General features: G+C 40.3%; 2 protein-coding genes across 5 annotated transcripts in view; one reads left to right on the top strand and one right to left on the bottom strand.

Moving 5' to 3' along the window:
* The window catches only part of LOC118432165 (ficolin-2-like), a 6604-nt gene extending 4760 nt beyond the window's left edge, over window positions 1-1844 (bottom strand). The window contains exons 1-2 of the mRNA XM_035843698.1: window positions 1511-1844; window positions 533-689 (exon numbers count right to left, since the gene is read on the bottom strand). Of these exons, the coding sequence (XP_035699591.1) occupies window positions 533-689; window positions 1511-1738 (385 nt within the window). The 5' untranslated portion in view covers window positions 1739-1844. The remainder of the gene's footprint in view (window positions 1-532; window positions 690-1510) is intronic.
* Window positions 1845-3910: 2066 nt separating this feature from the next.
* Window positions 3911-21407, top strand: part of LOC118432136 (long-chain-fatty-acid--CoA ligase ACSBG2-like) — a 38761-nt gene continuing 21264 nt past the window's right edge. The window contains exons 1-2 of one of the 4 annotated variants that reach the window (XM_035843679.1): window positions 3911-4173; window positions 20743-20852. In XM_035843679.1, the coding sequence (XP_035699572.1) occupies window positions 20765-20852 (88 nt within the window). In that variant the 5' untranslated portion in view covers window positions 3911-4173; window positions 20743-20764. Of the gene's footprint in view, window positions 4174-17348; window positions 17520-19155; window positions 19175-20742; window positions 20853-21407 lie in introns of those variants that run through there. The other 3 variants (XM_035843665.1, XM_035843673.1, XM_035843687.1) reach the window with 3 other exon arrangements.

Below are 21407 nucleotides of genomic sequence, written 5' to 3' on the forward strand. Positions count from 1 at the left end.
ACTTGAGGTGAATGCATGCAGACTTCGAGCGGGACTGGCTTACGTTTCATGGTGGTGGCGGGGGGGGGGGGGGTTGGTGGCGATTTATCCCGGGAAATGCAGTCTGTCCAGGAAGGGAGTTCCTCGACACACTCCCTTTCCCGGCACAAGAGAACCTACTGTAAATGCATTTAAGTTCGCGGGGATTTAATTTCGCGGTAGCGGGAAAAAGGACTTTTCGCGGTGGTTTTAAGTTCGCGGTAACACCATAGATTGCAGTCTAATACCATAATAGAAAAATGTTCGCGGTGGTTTCAAGTTCAGGTGACCGCGAAAACCGCGAACATTAATCCATCGCGAACATTTCTGCATTTACAGACGACGGGGGCTATGATTTGACTTGATTTTTTTAGATTCACTATATGCAGGCATTGTAGAATTTTGCGCCCAAAACTGCAAATAGTCTGCATTTAGAAATCTTAATTATATTGGCACTCATAATTGATTTTTAAGATGTATTCGACATATTTTCGTTGACGTGCACGTCTCATACCTGGGAAGTCGCCCTTGGACGCGTCCCCCTGCTTTTTCGGCGTCTTGTCTTCCACCTTCAACTCTGCCTTCTTCCTCTTGATCTCTCCCTCAAGAACGCTCAACTTCACCTCAAGTTTCTTCAGCTTCGCCTCTAACATGTCCGTCGCCTTCGCTTCCTGTGGAGTCCAAGAAAAAGACAACCCGCAAACATTAATACATTTGGCGGGCTGGCATCAGTCCCAGTACCGAAGAGACTACCATGATAACATGTTTACCAGGCTAGTTTAGCTCCCAATGGCATGATTATGCTCGGTCACATTTCAAAATCCGCCGACGGGCAGTTTTGGGGACAGAAAAGTATGAAATAGGAACAACACAAACAACTGTTTTAAGAAGCGAGAAACTGTTTTAAGAAGCGAAAAGAAGTCGACCCGGTACATGCTAGGATACAATAGACTTTGTAGCTGCCTGTAGTAACTTCAATAGAACTAGCACTTGTACTTAGATTATTCAGAACTAATTACAACTTTATCATCCTGACCTGTACTTAGTTTGTAAAGCAGAAAGGTACAAAAAAGTTCTTTTGTAAATTTATTTAGATGACAGTATATTGTTATGAAGTGACCTACCTACTGTAAAGAGAAAGAAGCATTGTTTAAGGATATTAGAAAAGCAAAACACACATCTGTCTTACTGGTACACAGAACGATATCTTCCATATACGTACTGCTATCATGATACTCTTATATCCGCCTACGTAGGTCAGTTTCTTTATACTGTATTCCAAATGCGAGACCAGATCATTCATACATGACTGTACTCTTATCTATAATATTTTGTTGTTCTGTACATAGCCTCGTAGTAATATTGTCTATAGAGCTATTAGCTTGTTATTGGTTGCCATACATTATACCTTGTGCGATTGTTGAGCAATAAAATTCGTTCATTCAAATTCATACATTCATATCGAAATGTGATGTTGGTCGTACTAACTTACCACGGCAGCCATGGCCTGCAGCATGTTGATCGTCACGTCCTGTTGGGTCTTCTCCTTCTTCACCTTTTCCTTCAGAGCCACCAACTTGGGGTCGGTAGCGGGCGGGCATGCCGACCCCTCAAGAGTCGCGGGTAAGTTCTTGGCCAGCGCCGCGTCGAGCGCGCATTTTCCATAGGCCAGCCCGGGGATGGAGCAGAGAAGAACGAGCGCTGCTAGACAGGGCTTCATGGTGTCGGAGTGAGTCCGCTCGGCAACTTGCGCCGGAGTGAGTTTATTGAGTTTATTGAGATACCCTTTAGCCCCTGACGGCGTCACAAGGTTCGACTAGATGTCCTCAAATGAAGGGCAAGTAGCCTCGTTCGCAGACGTCGGGACCAGTGACGTTTATTTCTTGGCGGAGCTGTGATTCGTGAACATGTCAAAGAAACGAGCTAGGCACTTCCAAGGATCAGAAAATGAAAACTCTCCTGCCGATTGTGACTTTCACTAAGTTTGATGTTATTTGCACAAGAATTACACAAGCTATGCTACTTTTAATTTTGGACATAATCACGGCGTCTTATTTGCGTAAATTTGCATAAAGAACCCTGAACCATGATGTCCCACCTGGACCATAGAACAACATACCTTAAAATGATCGAGAGACATCACGCCATCATTCTATGATAGAGAACTAAATAAGTACAGGGTGGGGTACGAAACGACATTTCTAGGCCTCTTCTGAGAATCTCCTCCAAAACTAATACAGTAATAGGTTCTCTATAATGGGAAGACTTCTGTGTGCGGCAAAACTACCGCTCCAGAAATCTGCGAATGATGAGGCTAGTTCGACTAGATGTCCTCAAATGAGGGACAAGTGGGTACATATTGATTTGGACCGAGCGAAGTACAGAAGAATTTGTAAATCCGGTTACCGAAACGTTGGCAGGTGGTTATTACATAAAGTTAATCACAAACAAAGACAAAACGTGACGATCACTGATCAGTTAACCCCATCTTGAGATATTCTGTTTCAAAGTCTGAAATTTAATCGGATCCTGCAGTTCTAAAAAGGCGCTAGGGGGCAAAAAGTACTCTCTGTCCCAATAGCATGCCCAGAATTCTAGATATCAAAACCGGAAAGTCCCGCTGTAGTACCGCTGCAAGCCGGCTAGGGGGCCTAAAATCTAATCTCCTTATTAAGGTCACATCAAGACCTCCCCCACGTACCAAATATCAATACAGTCCACCTATATCTTCTCGAGTTACGCTGTCCACACACACACACACACACACAAACACACACACACACACAAACACACACACACACACACACACACATACACACAAACGAATCTTTCTGTGTTTTGTTGTCTGTCCAGCCATACTTGTATGTTATTCCCATTGTACTGCGAATGGTACTTTTTTTCAGAAATTTAGGCCACTATTTAGTTTTGTCGCACGAAAAAAAATAGTCATCAGAAGATTCCGTGTCTCCTTATCCAACTACACTCTCTCACCCATTCACAGATATTCACCATTGATGTAACGTAAGGTTACCAGTTTACGTGTAGTTACAGGCTCCTTACATCTGCTTTGAAATTAGGCGCAAAGCCGGATGCATCGCAACTGGAACTAATCTCCAACCAGATAGAGAAGGTCAAAATCATAAAATCCCAATTCCTCTAGGTAAAAGGCCCGCTGTCCATCAGAATCGGGAGTTTGAGACACGTTACGATTTTTGCCTCCCTACATCTGCTTGGAGATTAGGGACCCCGCGCATGACGTCATGGCTGGAACGTTGCCAGGTGAAATATGATCCACCCAGCGCGTGACCGTTATAGAGAGGCGTGACTCAGGCGTCGGCTTCTTGGTGAGTCGTGATTGGTTGGCAACAAGAAACATTCAATAGACATAGAATCTAAATTGATATCAGAAATATAAGTGTATCATGAGCAAGACAAGCCCGATGCTGGATCGTGGCCAATTGAAATGTGATCCCTCAGCGCGTGACCGGTTACAGAGAGGCGTGAGTCAGGCGTCGGCTTCTTGGCGATCCCTGATTGGTCAGCATCCTGTCTCCCTACACTGTCGTCATCGGTCTCCCCACCAAAACCTCATCCAAAACAGGCGGGTTCTTACGTCATTCGCTATTTTTGCACCCTTGTCTTGTTTTGATGTTGAGTTTGACCACGTGTACAAATAAACAAGAAGAAACGAAGAGACAGTAGCGGTTTGGCATCCATTGTTCTTTATCCTTTATTGCGTTATCAGATCTTATCATATTGCTCCAATTGGGAAAATCCCTTGCACAAAAATAAAGAAAGACTCGTGGGAAGCCCCCATAGAATTTTCTTATGCGCACTTTAATACATAGCTGTACAGTTCAAAACGCGCTTATATAGTGACATTTTCCCTGAGAGCTGAGAAGACCATTACACCTGTGCGTGCGAGAAAATTTGGCGCGAAGCCCGGCCGTATTTACATCCAGCTCATTTGCATAACGGTGACGCAGTCAGTTCGAGGTTCGGTGTAGTAGAATCGGTCACGAGACTGACGATAAAGGACGCGCGAGGAAGATTCTCTCTATATTCACGCCAAAATTCAGCCGAAAAGAAGCTCGATATTCCAAAGCTACCTCTAGCAGCTTGTCAGAAAACACTTACGGAACAAGTTTGAACGAGGTGAGTTGTAGTTTTAGGATATTTTTTGCGATTTTCGTGAGGGAAACATGCCACATGTGCCGGCCGGTCCGGCTTGTTCCTCATGAAAATAATTTTTTCTAAAAAACCTAGAACGTTAGAGGCAGCCCTGTTTTCTGGTAGTTTAGCGGATGCCTGCGGTTGTTGTAGTCTTCTAGTATCAACACTGATAAGTAGAACATACAATTTACTTGATTATGTTTCTCCCAAGGCTTTTATTTACGTAGATTTATCGATGTTTTCTCGGTATTTTGTCTCGCATGTGCCGCGTGTTGGACGCCCGTTTGAGGCACTTGACATGGTCGCGTAAAAAAAAGATTAAAAAATCGCGGTGGCCCAAATCAGGCTGTCAAAGGTGCCCACGTAATCCCCACGAGTTGTTCTATCGCCTACAGTACTCGTGTTGATTCAAATATTATTTCGGGATGAGATTTGAAGAGTCAAAGTTAGCCTTCAAACTGGCTCTTTATGCCTGTTTTCGGCCTCGATTTCGCACTGCATGGGGGTTTCCGTGCAACCGATTACGATCATATACTTCCGGGTCGTACGAGTGAGGTCATGGAACGCGGGTCACCAGGTATCTTGACGGTCTCAGTCTGCGCTAGGTTCGGTAGAGGAGGATTCAAGTCAGGCTTACGCATATTGTTAAATTAGGTTTGTTAAGGGACTCTTGGCGAAAGTATGTTTGAACTTGCAGAACGTTTTTTAAGTTTGTGTATGTTCGTATCGTCTCGGCCCACGTTGCGAATCTGCAACGGTTGTAAGGTCCCTTCCGAACGAACTAAGTTACTGGCATTCTCGTAAACATCAGGAGACAAACTGTGTTATTAAATTTGAATAACACATTTATAGAACAGTGCTGTAAGAAGTGTATACAGGGAACTAATAGCGGAAAACGTGTTCGGGAGACCTCCTTGGGGAGACAAACTGTGTCAATTTGAATGACACACTTACATAATAGCGCCGTAAGAACTGTATGTAGCTTAACTAATAGCGATAAACGTGTTTAGGAGACAAACTATGTCAATTTGAATGGCGCACTTACATAATAGCGCCGTAAGAACTGTATGTAGCTAACAAATAGCGAGAAACGTGTTCAGGAGACAAAATGTGTCACTTTGAATGACACATTTATAGAACAGCGATGTTAGACCTGTATATAGCTATTAAGTAATCGCGGAAAACGTATTCAGGTGTCAAACTGTGCCAATTTGAATGACACACTTATAGAACAAAGCTAAAAGAACTGTATATAGCTAACTAATAGCGGAAAACGTGTTCAGGAGTCAAACTGTGTCAATTTGAATGACACACTTACATGATAGTGCCGCAAGAACTGTATATAGCTAACTAGGAGCGTAAACGTGTTCAGGAGACAAACTATGTCAATTTGAATGACACACTGACATAATAGCGCCGTAAGAACTGTGTATAGCTCACTAATAGCGAGAAACGTGTTCAGGAGACAAAATGTTTCACTTTGAATGACACATAACAGCAATGTAAGACCTGTACATGTATATAGCTAAGAAATCGCGGAAAACGTATTCAGGTGTCAAACTGTGCCAGTTTGAATGACACACTTACAGAACAAAGCTGAATGAACTGTATATAGCTAACTAATAGCGAAAAAGGGTGTTCAGGAGACAAATTGTGTCAATTTGAATGATGCATTGATTGAACAGCGCTGTAAGAACTGTATATAGCTAACTTAAAGCGCAATGCGTGTTCAAATGTCAAACTGTGTCAATTTGAATGACACACTTATAAAATAGTGCCGTAAGAACTGTATATAGCTAACTAATAGCGAAAAACGTGTTCAGGAGTCAAACTGTGTCAATTTGAATGACACACTTACATGATAGTGCCGTAAGAACTGTATATAGCTAACTTGGAGCGAAAAAACATGTTCAGGAGACAAACTGTGTCAATTTGAATGACACAATGCATTATAGAATAGCGCTGTAAGAACTGTATATAGTTAACTTAAAGCGGAATGCGTGTTCAAATGTCAAACTGTGTCAATTTGAATGACACACTTGTAGACAGCGCCCAAATAACTGTATATAACAAACTAATACCGAAAACGTATTCAGGAGACAAACTGTGTCAATTTGAATGACACACTTACATAATAGCGCCGTAAGAACTGTATATAGCTAACTTAAAGCGGAATATTAATGCGTGTTCAGAAGTCAAACTGTGTCAATATGAATGACACACTTATATAATGGCGCCGTAAGAACTGTATATAGCTAACTTAAAGCGGAATATTAATGCGTGTTCAGAAGTCAAACTGTGTCAATACGAGCGTATGAATGACACACTTATATAATAGCGCGGTTCAGGCAGCGCTTTTCTGCAAGTGTGTCAGACAAGTTCTAAGGTCCCTTCTTACGAACTAAATGGCGTTCCTTCGTATATATATATGACTTTAGATGCGGTTATTTCATATCAATTAACAACTGATTACTGGAGTTTGGACCATGGTAGGGTTTAAAGTAACTGAAATACTAACTTGTTCAAGTAAACTGTCAAATCTAGTACTGCGCTGTCTGAGCTGAAAACTGTGTCAATCATATGACACACTTTTGAAACGCATAATAACTATCTTATGACGGAAAACTCGCTCAGCCGAAAACTTTTTCAATCGAATGATTATACGAGTTAGGCATATCTATTCAGTCTGCTAATTTGTCACATTAATTGACACAATAGTTTATAACAGAAAACTTTGTCAGGAGGACGGCTTTGCAATTAATAACCGAGTGCTAAACAGTATAAAACTGCCTCATGACGGAAACTTTGATGGACAACTGTCACTGATAGTATGGCACACTAGTGCGATGATTAAACAGTATTAAACTGATGGAAGACTTGGTCGGGACGACAACTGTGTCAATTAACAAGTTTTTTAAAACTTATTAAAATTTCACAAAACGGAAAACCCTCACGGTCAGGACGACAACTGTATCAAATGACAGAAAACCTTGTCAGGAGGACAACTGTTATTTCATATGACACACTATGAAACACGATGTGAAATCAGTGTAAAATTGTCTAGATGGCGGACGACTTTTTCATGAGGGAAATTGTGTGAATTTGTCTGACACCTTTGTTAGCGATGTTTGAACCGTGTCTTAAAAATGGAAAACGTTTTCCCGGGGGACAACTGTGTCAATCTATATCACCCACAATTAGAAAAGCGCTGTTTAACGTGTGTAAAATTGATCACGGAAAAAGTTGGACAGTAAAGAATTTGTGTCAATTTATATGACACTGTGGTAAAAAGTGTACTTTGGGCTGTACCTAACAACTTTATTGCTGAAAACGTAGTCAAAACCACAGCTGTGTCGATTTGTTTCGACACATTTGTAGAATAGCGCCGAACGTATAGTATACAAATGTATGACTAAATCTTAACGGCTAATGTGTTCAGGACTCAAAACTGTGTCAATTTGTATGACACACCTAAAGAAAAGCGCTGTAAGAACTGCATATAACCATTTTACAACAGAAAACTTCGTTAGGAGGGCAACTGTGTCAATTCATATGACACACAAGTAAAGTAAAGCGATAATTAAATAGTATGATCATCCGATTGAAAAAGGTTTTGTTAGAGCAAGCTTTCGTCAAAATAAATTTACCTCGCTGTTCTATGAATGTGTCATTCACATAGACACATTTTGTATCCTAAACACGTTTTTTAAATTGGTTAGCTATGTACTGTTTTAACGGCGCTATAATGTGAGTATGTCATGCAAATTGACACAGTTTGTCCCCTGAACACGTTTTCCGCTATATACAGTTCTTACAGCACTTTTCTATAAATCTGTCATTCAAATTGACACAGGTATAGTCTACTGAATACACTTTTCGCTTTAAGTTAGTTATATACTGTTTTAACGGCGCTATTCTGTAAGTGTGTCATTCAAATTGACACAGCTTGTCTCCTGAACACGTTTTTCGCTATTAGTTTGCTATATAAAGTTCTTACAGCACTGTTCTATAATGTGTCATTCAAATTGACACAGTTTGTCTCTTGAACACGTTGTGCTGTTAGTTAAATATATATACATGTTGTAACAGTGCTTGTTCTATAGGTGTGTCATTCAAATCGACACAGGTAGTCTTCTGAACTCATTTTATGCTTTAACTTAGCTATATGCAGTTTTTTGGCGCTATTCTGTAAGTGTGTCATTCAAATTGACAAAATTGACACAGTTTGTCTCTTGAACACGCTTTCTGCTTTAAGCTAGCTACATGTATATACAGTTCTTACGGCGCTATTCTGCAAGTGTACCATTCAAATTGACACAGTTTGTCCCCTGAACACGTTTTTCGCTATTAGTTTGCTATATACAATTCTTACAGCTTTGTTCTATAATGTGTCATATTGACACAGGTAGTCTTCTGAACACGTTTTTTGCTTTAAGTTTGATATATACAGTTCTTACATACATCGCTGTTCTATAAATGTGTCATTCAAATTGACACAGTTTGTCTTCTGAACACTTTTTCCGCTATTAGTTTGCTATATACAGTTCTTATTGCGCTATCTGCAAGTGTGTCATTCAAATTGACACAGTTTGTCAACTGAACGCGTTACAGTTCGCTATAAGTTAGCTATGTACATTTCTTATTGCGCTACCTGTAAGTGTGTCATTCAAATTGACACAGTTTGTCTTCTGAACACTTTTTCCGCTATTAGTTTGCTATATACAGTTCTTATTGCGCTATCTGCAAGTGTGTCATTCAAATTGACACAGTTTGTCTCCTGAACGCCTTTTCCGCTATGAGTTAGCTATGTACAGTTCTTATTGCGCCATCTGCAAGTGTGTCATTCAAATTGACACAGTTTCTCTTCTGAACACTACACTTCGCTATGAGTTAGCTATGTACATTTCTTATTGCGCTATCTGCAAGTGTGTCATTCAAATTGACACAGTCTGTCTTCTGAACACGTTACACTTCGCTATGAGTTAGCTATATACATTTCTTATTGCGCTACCTGTAAGTGTGTCATTCAAATTGACACAGTTTGTCTTCTAAAAACATTTCCCGCTATTAGTTTGCTATATACAGTTCTTATTGCGCTATCTGCAAGTGTGTCATTCAAATTCACACAGTTTGTCTCCTGAACACTTTTCCGCTATTCGTTTGCTATATATATTTCTTATTGCGCTACCTGTAAGTGTGTCATTCAAATTGACACAGTTTGTCTCCTGAACACTTTTTCCGCTATTAGTTTGCTATATACAGTTCTTATTGCGCTATCTGCAAGTGTGTCATTCAAATTGACACAGTTTGTCTTCTGATCACGTTACACTTCGCTATGAGTTAGCTATATACATTTCTTATTGCGCTACCTGTAAGTGTGTCATTCAAATTGACACAGTTTGTCTCCTGAACACTTTTTCCGCTATGAGTTAGCTATGTACAGTTCTTATTGCGCTATCTGCAAGTGTGTCATTCAAATTGACACAGTTTGTCTTCTGAACACGTTTTGCGCTATTACATGTAGCTACATAACGTTATAGTTCTTACTGTTCTGTAAGTCTGTCATTCAAATTGACACAGTTTCTCTTCTGAACACGTTTTTCGCTATGAGTTAGCTATATACACTTAATGCAGCGCACAACGTTCCTTTAGATGTGTCATTCAAATTGACACAGTTCGTCTTCTGAACACGTTTTCCGCTACAAATTAGCTATATAACGTTACAATTCTTACGGCGCTATTTTTTGTGTAATTCAAATTGGCACAGTTTCTCTTCTGAACACGTTTTTCGCTATTAATTAGCTGTATACTGTTCTAATCTTAGTTAACCCCTCAGTCAGGCGCGAGCAATGTATCTAATATCTTCAACAGTTAACAGTCAGATGCAAAAAGCCTTCGTCGGGTAACGTTACCTACAGTTCACTTTACCCACGACGCAACCTATTGGAATAACACCTTACAGATCATAGTGCTGTCTTATACTTCAAAGACATTTCAATATTACTTCGTAACATGATAAAACGCTGACAGCACCATCAAAAGTACTTGAATGTGTACACTACCGAGTGAGGTCACGAGTGACTGCCGCAACGGTATAGCGTGACCCGGAAACAGTTGAACCTCGCCCACTAAGCGGACACCCCGAAACCCCCATACGGTGCGTATTTCGGCTTGAAAACAATGGCGAAACCATAGGAAAAAGCTGTCGAAAATCGGTCAACTTTGACATCAAATATATACTTTCTCGTAAAAGTCCATCGCTTGAGATTCACAAGGCAGATAGAACAACTCGTGGGGATTACGAGGACACCTTTGACAGCCTGATTTAGCCCACCGCAATTTTTTAATCTTTTTTTTACGTGACCATGTCAAGTGCCTCAAACGGGCGTCCAACACGCGCCCTCTTGTGTCCATGACTTGGACACGCGGCGTAGTAGTGGGAGGGGGGCGGATATCCTTGTTCAAACACCCGTGATATATGTTAGTGTTGATACAAGCAGATTTATGCAGAATATTACCATCAACCTGTGAAGTGTACTGTTTGCATATATAGACTACCTGCAGTTTCGCTGTCAACTGCCTTTCAATATGTTTTTACAATCTAAACCTTGTGGTTTTGTATAAACAAATTTATCATCAGTGGAAGTCAATTAAAATTTTATTTGCTAGAAACCTTGAAGAACTGTGCATGTGTATAAAAGATTTTACTAGCATCACATAAAATGTTCCTTCTCATAATGACAACGCACCATGCAAAGTTCCTATAACACTAGTAAGAGCTTCCTGTTTTTCTGACCAAGCTTGGAATGCGTCCAAGTCTTGTACTAAATGGATGAACAGAGGAAAGCACCTGGATTTGTTCTAATGTCAATCTGAGTTAGCTGGTGGTTTAAAAATAGAGAGTTACTTCACTTGTACTCTGACAGTTTTGGCTTGGGTCCCACCTCGGCTTGTTAAAGCAAGAATGTAAACAAAACAAATGCACACCCCCCCTGACCACTGTATTCAACTAGGGTAATTATACCTGGCAACTGTATTCAAGAAAGGTAATGAGATAGCATTTTGGCCTGAGGCCAGGCTTCCAGTATCAACACCTAACTGCCACTGAAAGAAAGTTACTACAAACTGTCTTTTGTCTTTTCACTGTGGTTCACCGGTTAGTATTTTGACAATTCTAAAATCATGATTTTAGTTGCAGTGCATTTTTGCAGCTACTAAAACTCAAACACAAAGTCTTGACTAAGTCTTAGCTGGTATAGGGGTCTAGTTGGAGAAATGGGGTCACCTGTGCGTTGTCAAGGCGTGAAACGAAATACCTTGAGTTGAAGCTGTCCAAGCTCCCTTAAAGCCAAACACCTGTATATATTGTGCATACTTTCAGGTTTACATGTACCATGTTATGTCAATTCAACTAATAGAACTTCTATCCTCCAGCCAGGTACATGAACACACCATCCCCAAGCCTTTATCTTTGCTTTGATTTCTTGAAAACAGAAACTGAGCCAAAAGCAGACTGCAGTATTCTATAGGCTACGTCTATAGACGAGATGCAAACTGAACTTTTTAGAGTTTGCTTGAAACTTTATTCATGTTTATTCATGAGAAGCTCAAATTGGCACACAGGCCAATTTTCATTGAAGTCAGGGCAAGGTATTTTACAGACAAAATATAGATGTATAACAGAGGTACAATTTACATCATTTAAAGTCCTAGTACGAGTATATACATATTGTTACATCATCACCAGTCACTGTATTCTGCATCTGTAGCCTTTTCATCAATTTTTCACATACATGCTACAAAATAAATGAGTTGGAGCTGCTACATGAATGATTGTGGGGGGAGGTTGTATGGTTTGGTCTTGGGAGGGAGGAAGTCAGGCAAGGTTAGGTACTGTAGATAGGTACTGTAGATACTCATAAGATAGCTTATAAGTTATACTAAGTTATAGGGCTTGAGGTACCTACAGGTAGCTAAGGTGACTGTCATGTTGTCTGATGTAGTCTGGCAACCATATGAAAGGGTGCTTACTAGTAGCTATGTGGGTACCAAAACTCACAGAAGACTTTACTCTTTCTTTGTTTTGGGGGATTTGGGCTCCTTTCTACTAGATGGTCATTGCTGAGCAACTGTACAGTAATCAGAATTGGATTTGTGTGCTTAATGATATCCTGATTGGAATTTAATGCAAGATATAATGGTATGATATAAAACTATTAAAGACAACCAAACACACAAAACTGATAAGATAATCATTTCTGCTATATCTAAAATTTATTGAGCAATCTTTCAAATTTTTGGTCACTCAGCAGTTAAGCAGTTGCAGCCACTCTTAGAAATTAGAAGAGGTGTGAACAGGAGTTGACATCATTGTAACTTGCCGATAAGCCTTAAAGTAATAGTCTGAATGTGGATGTACTGTGGAGACCTTTGCAAGAAGCTTTAAACAACGCTGGCAGCTAGATGTGGAAAGGTTAGGTGTGACAGATCGCTGCGTGTGATATAACCAGCTGCTACCGAGGCACGTGCCTGCGAGGCTGGTGTGTTACGCAGAAGGGTGGTTTTACTGACGATATAGGTACAGGTACAAAATCTGGTACCCCTAAATTGTTATGCCGAAGGGAGGTTTTACTGGCTATACAGATACAAATACTGGCAGGCTTTTAGCTAGGCATGTGTCAACGCGCCATTTAGACGCACTGTCCTAACAAACATAAGAAATCGGACGCAATACTTTTAAGCAAGACGCACTACGGACGCCCAAATTTTTCCTCCCAGCCTCAGTCAGGGCAAACATATTGTAACAGACACAAAAAAATCTTGGCTGAAGTCTACAAAATATGCACCGCAAAATGCAGGAAATAGCATTTCAGAGGGTTATGATTTCGAAATTTTCCGGGGGGGATCCCCCTACAATGCTCGCGCCGCAGATCACTCCGATTACTTTGGACGCCCTAAAATTAATTCCTAGCTAAAAGCCTGGATACTGGTGTGGTACGCTGAACGGCGATATTTCGAGCTATACAAATACAGATAAAGAAGCTGGTGTGTGATGGTGGTTATACATGTACTAGCAATACAGATACAGATACAGATGCAGAAGCTAGTGTGCTTCATGTACACTGAAGGGTGGTTTTACCGTCTATACACTGTACAGATAATGGAGATAATATGGTGCAGAAGCTGGTATGCTACACTGAAAGGCAGTTATACTCTGGTGAATCAGAATTTATAGCACCTGGGCCAAGAGTCAGCAGAAGACTAACAGGTGGACCCTTAAATCAAAGGCACCATTGTTAGAAGCTGTTCTGCTACATGCAAAATTCAGCTGTTGTATTTGAATAACACAACAGGCCAGTTTTACCTTTCATCTGAGGGGTCCTAACTGTTCTGGGCCAGTTCAGATGCCTAGCCAGAAGGATCTGTACCTGCTGATATGTAACACTTTGTTTGGAGTAACACCACACCATCTCATGGGGGACAGTTTATCTGGTATGAGATCAGGTGAACAAAGATTTAGGACTTAAAAATAGAAGCTGGGGACCCAAACTTAAGTCTATTATTGAACTTGATTTATTTATGTAATAAATAATTTTGATTTATTTATGTCTTTCATGTTTCAGTTGTATTTATATGTTCCGACGTATTGTCAACTTTCTCTCTGTAAGTTGTTTTTATTTCCTTGTATGTACATGTGAATACTGGGCCCTATTGAAAACCAGTGTACTAGCACTGAATAGGCTACCCAGGTGTATGAAAAAAATAAACAAACAAAATAAAAATAAACAAACTGTATATGGATTCTGGCAAAACACCTGCACACAATGTGGGATTAGGGTTGTAGCCAGGACCCCCTTTTCTTTCTAATTTTCTAATGCAGGGCTGTCTCCAGCTTTAATTTTTTTGTGTCCGGTCTCATTGTCTGGAAGCCCATGTTGTTGATTTTCCTGGTAAACTAAAATCTGTCATTTTGTAGTTATGAAAGCACATTTTGATCAATTTTATGTACTGAAGTTTAGATTTTTTGGGGGATGGATGGGGTGAAAGTTTTGTATTTGTCCTTCCCAACAAGCAAATTTCCGTCCCAGGACGGAGGGACGGGTCCTGGAGACCTTTCCTGTTTTAGCGTAATGGTAATGCGGAGGTACTGAAGTGCTGGTACCACCTAAACACTTGTCAAAATAAGACAATCATGTTGCAGCTTTGTTTTGAAAATGTTCCGCGAACAAGCCCTGAGAGGTGAACATGTACATGCTGTGTTTACCAGCCTCTACTGTTCACTGCCAACTGGCAAACTCCCAAACTCCAGGGAAAGGAGACGAGATATCATGTGGTATCACATGATAGCGTAGTCAGTTTGGCCAGACATACTTAGTACTAGTAGATAGTAAGATTGTCACGAGACTTTCAAACATTCAGCACATTCATCCCTTAGTACAATGTATGATTATCTGGAGCCTAATTTGAAATAAGTAATATAGACAGGTGCAGCCTATATACATGTAGTATAGTGTTTCTGAGTACATTGTTAACCTAAATGCAAGTTAAACAGCAATGGCTTAGCGACCATACAGTGACCAAAGCTGGGTTCATCTAATGCTTTATTTCATCATTGGAATAGTATGCAAGATGTAGAATTTAATTTGAAAGACAAGAATGCACACAAAACGGAAGCAATTCTTTGTTAATCTAAACCGCTTTAAGCCCCCTTCACACGAGAGCACGAATGAACCGGAATGCCGTCCGAATGAATTTTTTTTCCTATTCGTGGCAATTCCTCGCAATTCGTACTGTATTCTAAACATTCGTACTGCGTTCCAGATATTTGTCCCCGTTCTTTTGGCTGGCTCGAAAGTTTTTGACATGTCAAAAACTGTCGAGGTGCATTCGAAGTGTAGAAATATCGAATGGCATTCCAAATGGATTCTAACTATTCTAACTGCAGTCTGACCGCATTCTGTGGCATTCCAACATCATTCGAAACGTTCTTATCGTATTCGATGGAGAACCGAAACGGCAAGCCACTTCGAATGTGGCCTAAAGAACATCTCGAATGCAGTAAGAATTTTTAGAATACACTACGAATTCCGAGGAATAGAAAAGAAGTTTCATTCTGACGGCATTCTGGCTCATTCCTTCTCGTGTGAAGGGGATATCAAGTCCATTTGGAATTCCCACTCGGAATGGCCCCGAATGTGTTACGAATTTTGCAAATACTTCATTCCGACTGGTTCGGCTTGATTCCTGCTGATTCGATTTCCGTGTGAAGGCCCTATTATCTATGAAATTTGTTCACCAATCTGTCAAGCAGTGGTTGCTTCTCTAGTGTAGAGGGATTTTACACAGTACTCTGGTACTTCTATAAATCTTCCGTCTTTCCTGACAGTTGGTGATTGTTATGACCATAGCATAGTCCACTCATATCATTTCCACCATTGGTTAAACAAGCCATGCAGCTGTTGTGCATTCCCAGACAGAAAGGTCAGGTTCCAGTGACCTACGGCCCATCGTACAAATTATCCTGATCAACTTCCTCAATCTGTCTGTGTGTTCTTACATTTGTGCCTCAATATCCACATTAAAGTATGAAGAATTATTGTCAACCATTTATGTAATAAAGACAGGAAATCAAGTTGCCAGTTATGATCATCATTCAATTGAAAAGTTGCAGCAGACAAAAAAAAGAAGGATGACTTGATTGCAACATTAGTTACTGAAAGGATGCCTATTATTTATTTTTATTCTTTATCCTGTAAATCTTCATTTTTCTTGTTTACACTCATGCAATGACAAGGCCTAAGCTAGCTAGTTATGGCCTTTAACATGTCCTATATAAAGTTCCTATTTTTAGATTATCATGATGATAATGGTGTACTGTTTAGTGAATTTTTAAAGTATTTCCTTAGTTATCCTTGGCAACTTGCATCCAAAAATAGAGCAAGCTTGTTATTAAAGGTATCGATCCATGCTTTCCTTTTTTTAAGAAAAGCAATTAAGGCTGGGTAGAGCAGAGACCTGTGTTTTGAAACGTGATCATTCGTTGAATTATTAATAGCGCTTTTATGCAAAAATGGGTGTGCTGGGGGTGTGTTCGTGGGCCAGTATTGGGGCTTGAAATGTTGGACATCTGTTTAAATATGGGAATCGCTGTAGATAGAGGAGATGATTTAGGATGTATGACCCTACAGATGCGCCAACAGATATCAGAGGATTTTACGATTGCTGTTGCTTGCCATCCTTGAACATTTGTTGCAAGTCCTAAAATGAAAAGCACCATACATGACTATCTTTGTTATGGTACCATGTTTTGTGGGTAAGTTCAAATGTGATAAAATCACGATAATAAACATATAGAAATTAATGACTTGAGTAGTACAGTAAAATATTGCATGAATCTCGAATGTATGCAGGTAAAATTGAAATTGCTTGCAGGTATTTCTAATTGTCTGGTACCTGTACCTACAGCATACAATGGCCCACGATAAATCCAGGCTGCCATTATTGATTATTGATGAAGTTAAGCAGCTGTACAGAAGGTAATGCCTTTAATGGTCAGGATCGTAATATTGATTGAATCATTGACAGCTCTCCCTCCTTCCAAGGAATTTCGAAAAGACCCCCAATAGCACAGACTCTTTAGTATATATTACATGACGTAGTGGCTTAGGGTGTGTTTGCCTTGCATGGGGAAGGTCAGGGGTTCAAAAAGTTCACATTCTGGCCCTGCTCTTACCCAAGACTTGAAAAAAAGACGGCTTGCTCAGCTGCTTTACTTGAAGCACTCCACACTTACGAGAAAAAAGATTGGAATATTGAGAACTCTCCAGTGTCAATATCCTTCTGTAAACGTATGTAGAAGCCTGTGTGGCTCATTATTATGGCTATAGAAACAGAGATGGGCACGGCCCCTATATTGTACTATAAATGGAACAGTGTGGAAAGATTTTTAACTTTACTACCGGTAGTAACTAAATGACAAGTAGATTCTGATGTAGTATCTATCTTGTCCACTGCAGCCGTCATGTGACCTGTGGAGTGCATCTGATTGTGTGTGACCTTACATAGTTAGGAAGTACACTTGTCACGAGGTGGGCAGTTTGACGTCAGAAGGATGCCAAACATAGCCATCTCCATAATAAGCAGCGGTATCCAACCCCCTCATCACATGTCCCTAGTTGTCAGTAACTGCCGGAATCGGAACCTGTGGACGCTTTATTTTAGAGGGCAGATTATTTCAGAGGGCAAAACAAAGAGTTGAACGCAGGGAACTGTTGATTATAAATTATGATGCAGTTACTGGAAGTGCCGGGTTCATCTGGGTATGAACGGTTCGTTTATTTCATATTTGTTTGTTTGTTTATTTGTTGTTTGGATTGGTGTAAGATCATTTTGAGCAGTTGTCAGTGAAGAGATGTGTATCTAAATGTGATGGACATTCAAAAGTACATGCAGACTTTAGGATAGGGCTTGCTATCTCATAACAAACAGCAGTATGTACAGTATCCCTCTCACATGTCCCTAGTTGTCAGTTACTGGAGGATTCGGAACCTGTGGAGGCTTTATTTTAGAGGGCAAATTATTTCAGAGGACAAAACTTGAACGCAGGCAACTGTTGATAATTATGATACAGTTACTGGAAGTGCCGGGTTCCTCTGGGTTGCCTTGTATTTGTTTGTTTGTTTTTTATTAGCTGTTGTGAGACAAGAGTAGTTGCAAATGAACATACGATGTACGTCTGAAAATATCTTGTCCGAAAACAATGTCATCAGGTTGGTAGATAGGAAATTGGAGAAATCTTTTAGCAAGTTTTACACAACCGATTTGTGTCCTGCAGTACTCTTGATTTTCTGCACTTTTTAAACCCTCAGCCTGTTAGGTTAGCATGAAATATGTATAGGTTATAGGTTAGGTAGCAGGGAGAAGGTGAAGATACATGGTAGGAAGAGGGAGGTGAATAATGTTTTGTATTACTATTAGATTTAGAAGTGATTTAAATCAGAGAGAAAGCTCAAAGTATCAGGCAACAAAATCAGGCTGTAGTTAAATGTATGAAGACATTTGGGATATTTTGGACAATGCCTCATAGTACAACTCTTGCCTCAACTATGTGTACCAGTGCTGTATGCAGTGCAGAAAAAAATGATTAGAAACTTAGATATAATAAAATCTTAAGATTTTTCTATTAAATCTTGTGAATTTTTCATTTTCAACAGTGCATGAAAACTACCGTTGGAGGTCATTATGATCCATTGAGTACAGTTCAGTTCAGTTCATCCTCATATGAGGTGCCATTAATTACCAGAGACTTTTTTTTTTACAAAATATCAGCTATGTAAGTTAAAGTTGTAAAAGGCTACAAGCATAAGTTCAAAGTGCTCTGCTCAGTCCAATGCTCAATGTTTTAAATGTTTTATTATCCTATTTGATCACAAAGTACTAGCTAGGTCACTGGTATCAAAAGTCAGCCCTTACAACTGCGATCAATGACCTGTATTATTCCACTTGGCCTTATCTATCTCTTGTTCTCGACAGGCTCAGCTAAATTTACTTTAACAAAGTTTCACGCATTGATCAACGTCTGTTAGCTACGCAACAAAGTAGTGTCAATACTGCAAATTCGTTTAATTTATCAGTGGTTTTATTTTGTGGAGGGAAAATGAGTTGTTCGCAATCTTTAAGATTTGTGATTGAAACAATTTCTGTAGGATAGCAGTCATACAAGGGAGACATACTTAGCTGTGTCATAAATTTGCAGTAGAGAGGTCACTGTGAAAATAAAACTGCCGTGAAAATTTCAAGAGTTACGGTACAATATGGTCTAATAGGTCCAAAGTCCAAATGATCCGTGGGCAATGCATGTATGGTGCGAGCAGGGGACAGGGTACAAAGTGTAAAGATCAGTCTGACTCTCTGAGTACACGCGTGGGTCTAGAGTTCTATTCAGTCAGTGGAATTATCGGAACACCTTCTGCCAGCTGTAAAGGTAACCTAGCTCTTTTGACTTTTATAGAAAGGGTATTACTATTAGATTCTTTCTTGTAAACCAAGAATCTTTAATGTCTGAGCAATACTACGTAGAGGGAGATCTTTTTGGACAATAATTGTTGCAGGAATACTACAATGCATGGTAACTTGCAAGTTGCATGTACCTTGTATAGATGGCAATGACCTAGAAATCTAGCAATTCTATTAAAGGAACTCGGGGTTCTTTCCAGTGCAGTTGGGTGTAGGGGGCCCCTATGCTGTGATTTAGATCCGTTATGCTGTGATTTTGGCCCATGCACTGTGTTTCAACCAGGGTAGGGGGCTTTTCTGTTGTTTTGCTGCAAAGGAAGAAAAAAATTATTGGCTTGTTGGCACTCATAATGCAGAAAATATTGTTTCTGACTCTGAGGGCTGTATAGATTTTCAAATTTTCAGAGGGAGGATGCCCCCACCCCCAGATGCCCGTACAAGTTCTACAACTAACAAGGTTCACACGTATGTCGCTTGCCATATGATGAACAGTTAAGATACTTTATTACAGTTAATACTCTAAATATACAGTTGAGGTAAACGTATTATTTACACTATTGTTTCCTTGGTCAGAATATTCTTTGATGTATTACAGCACATGTCCTTGTTATGGGCATGCTCCCATATCTGATCTAACCCTTAATTGAAAAGGACTATACCCAGAAGGGAATTCCATCCCAGGGCTCCAAATATACTGGATGTGAATGCACCTCTGTGTATCCTAAATTGGTGCTTATGAATTTTGAGCCCTGCAGTAATTTTACAAAACCCATAAGGGAATGCCAGGTTTTAGGGCTCAAAAAAACGGTGCAATGGCCTAGTGGGTAGAGTGTTCGCATTGCATTCGGTAGGTCGTGAGTTCGATCCCCGGCCAAGTCATACCAAAGACTCTAAAAATGGTACATGCTGCTTTCTCTGCTAAGCACTCAGCACTAATGAGGAAGAGTATGGAAGTTAAACACACATCACTACCAGCGGACCAGCCCCCTGCTGTAGTGGCTTGCACATGTGTGGCCCAAGGGCTTCGAAGTGGGGATGGGCGCCACCCTACGCGTCTGTAGATGCATGGGCAAACTTTAACTTTATAATTATGCACTTTTGTGCATCCAAAATTGGAGCTGTGCCCCTAATGTTGACTACGGGTGCATCCATGTACCGATGTATTTGTGTTTAAGTTTCAGACAAAGTAATAACACCTTTGCCATAATTCTTGAATGTTTGAGATTTCAAAAAAGTAAGCCATAGAATTTGGTAGTCTGTGTAACACAAAGTTTGCTATCCGGGGCTGTTGGGCGGGCTGTTATAAGCGAGATTTAATCAGGCAGAGAATTTGGGGTAATTGCAATTTTTCAAAGCTCTTAGATTTAATTTGGTTTCCTGGCATTCTACTTTACGTCATGTCACGCACCCCAACTTTTTATGTGCACCTGTTAAAAAAAAAAATTGGAATTTCTAGCCCTGTTCCAACCCTTACCTAAAAATGGCCATGCCCAGAAGGGAATACCAGGCTAATGATGCCCCCTTGTTGTTCTGCAGCCTGCAGGACCGGACTGCTGACATGAGCGTCACTGCAGACAACCACACACCAACGCACGGCAACCACGCAGCCAAGGGAGCCAACGGAGCCATGAACGGGGTACTCAGAGGTGAGTCATGGAGGCCTTTTGTTTGTTTGTTTGTTTGTTTGTTTGTTGGTGTAACACAATCACATCACAATCACACGACCTAATCAAACCAGTTTTTATACAGTAGGTACCAGCTGGGTATGACCAGATCTTAAGGTTTGATCCACAGAAAAGGACCCCTACTCTTTTCGATAAGTTCGACAGGTTCTTTAATGTGCAACAACCCTAAATTACAGTACCACCATGCTACCTTTGTTTTAGGTATGATACTTTTGATAGTGTAAACTGCATTTTGCTAACATTGTTTATATAACGTGCAAGGACGTTTCTGTTGTCCTATTTTCTTGTCACAAGGTAACGTCCTAATTTTTTGCCTTTGAAACATGGTGATGACAAATCATTTCAAAGACTGAAATTATAGGAAAAAACCTTTCTGATAGGAGCATGACTTTCAAGGACAGTAAGAAATGCCTGATTTTGAAAGTAAAAGTGATTCCGTTTACAGTATCACATGTGAAAGTACAGGTGAATTCAGGTCAGGGAGACATAGCTACATGCCTGGGGGGGGGGGGGGTG

Source organism: Branchiostoma floridae, chromosome 2 (assembly GCF_000003815.2).
Source record: "Branchiostoma floridae strain S238N-H82 chromosome 2, Bfl_VNyyK, whole genome shotgun sequence".
NCBI lineage: Eukaryota > Metazoa > Chordata > Leptocardii > Amphioxiformes > Branchiostomatidae > Branchiostoma > Branchiostoma floridae.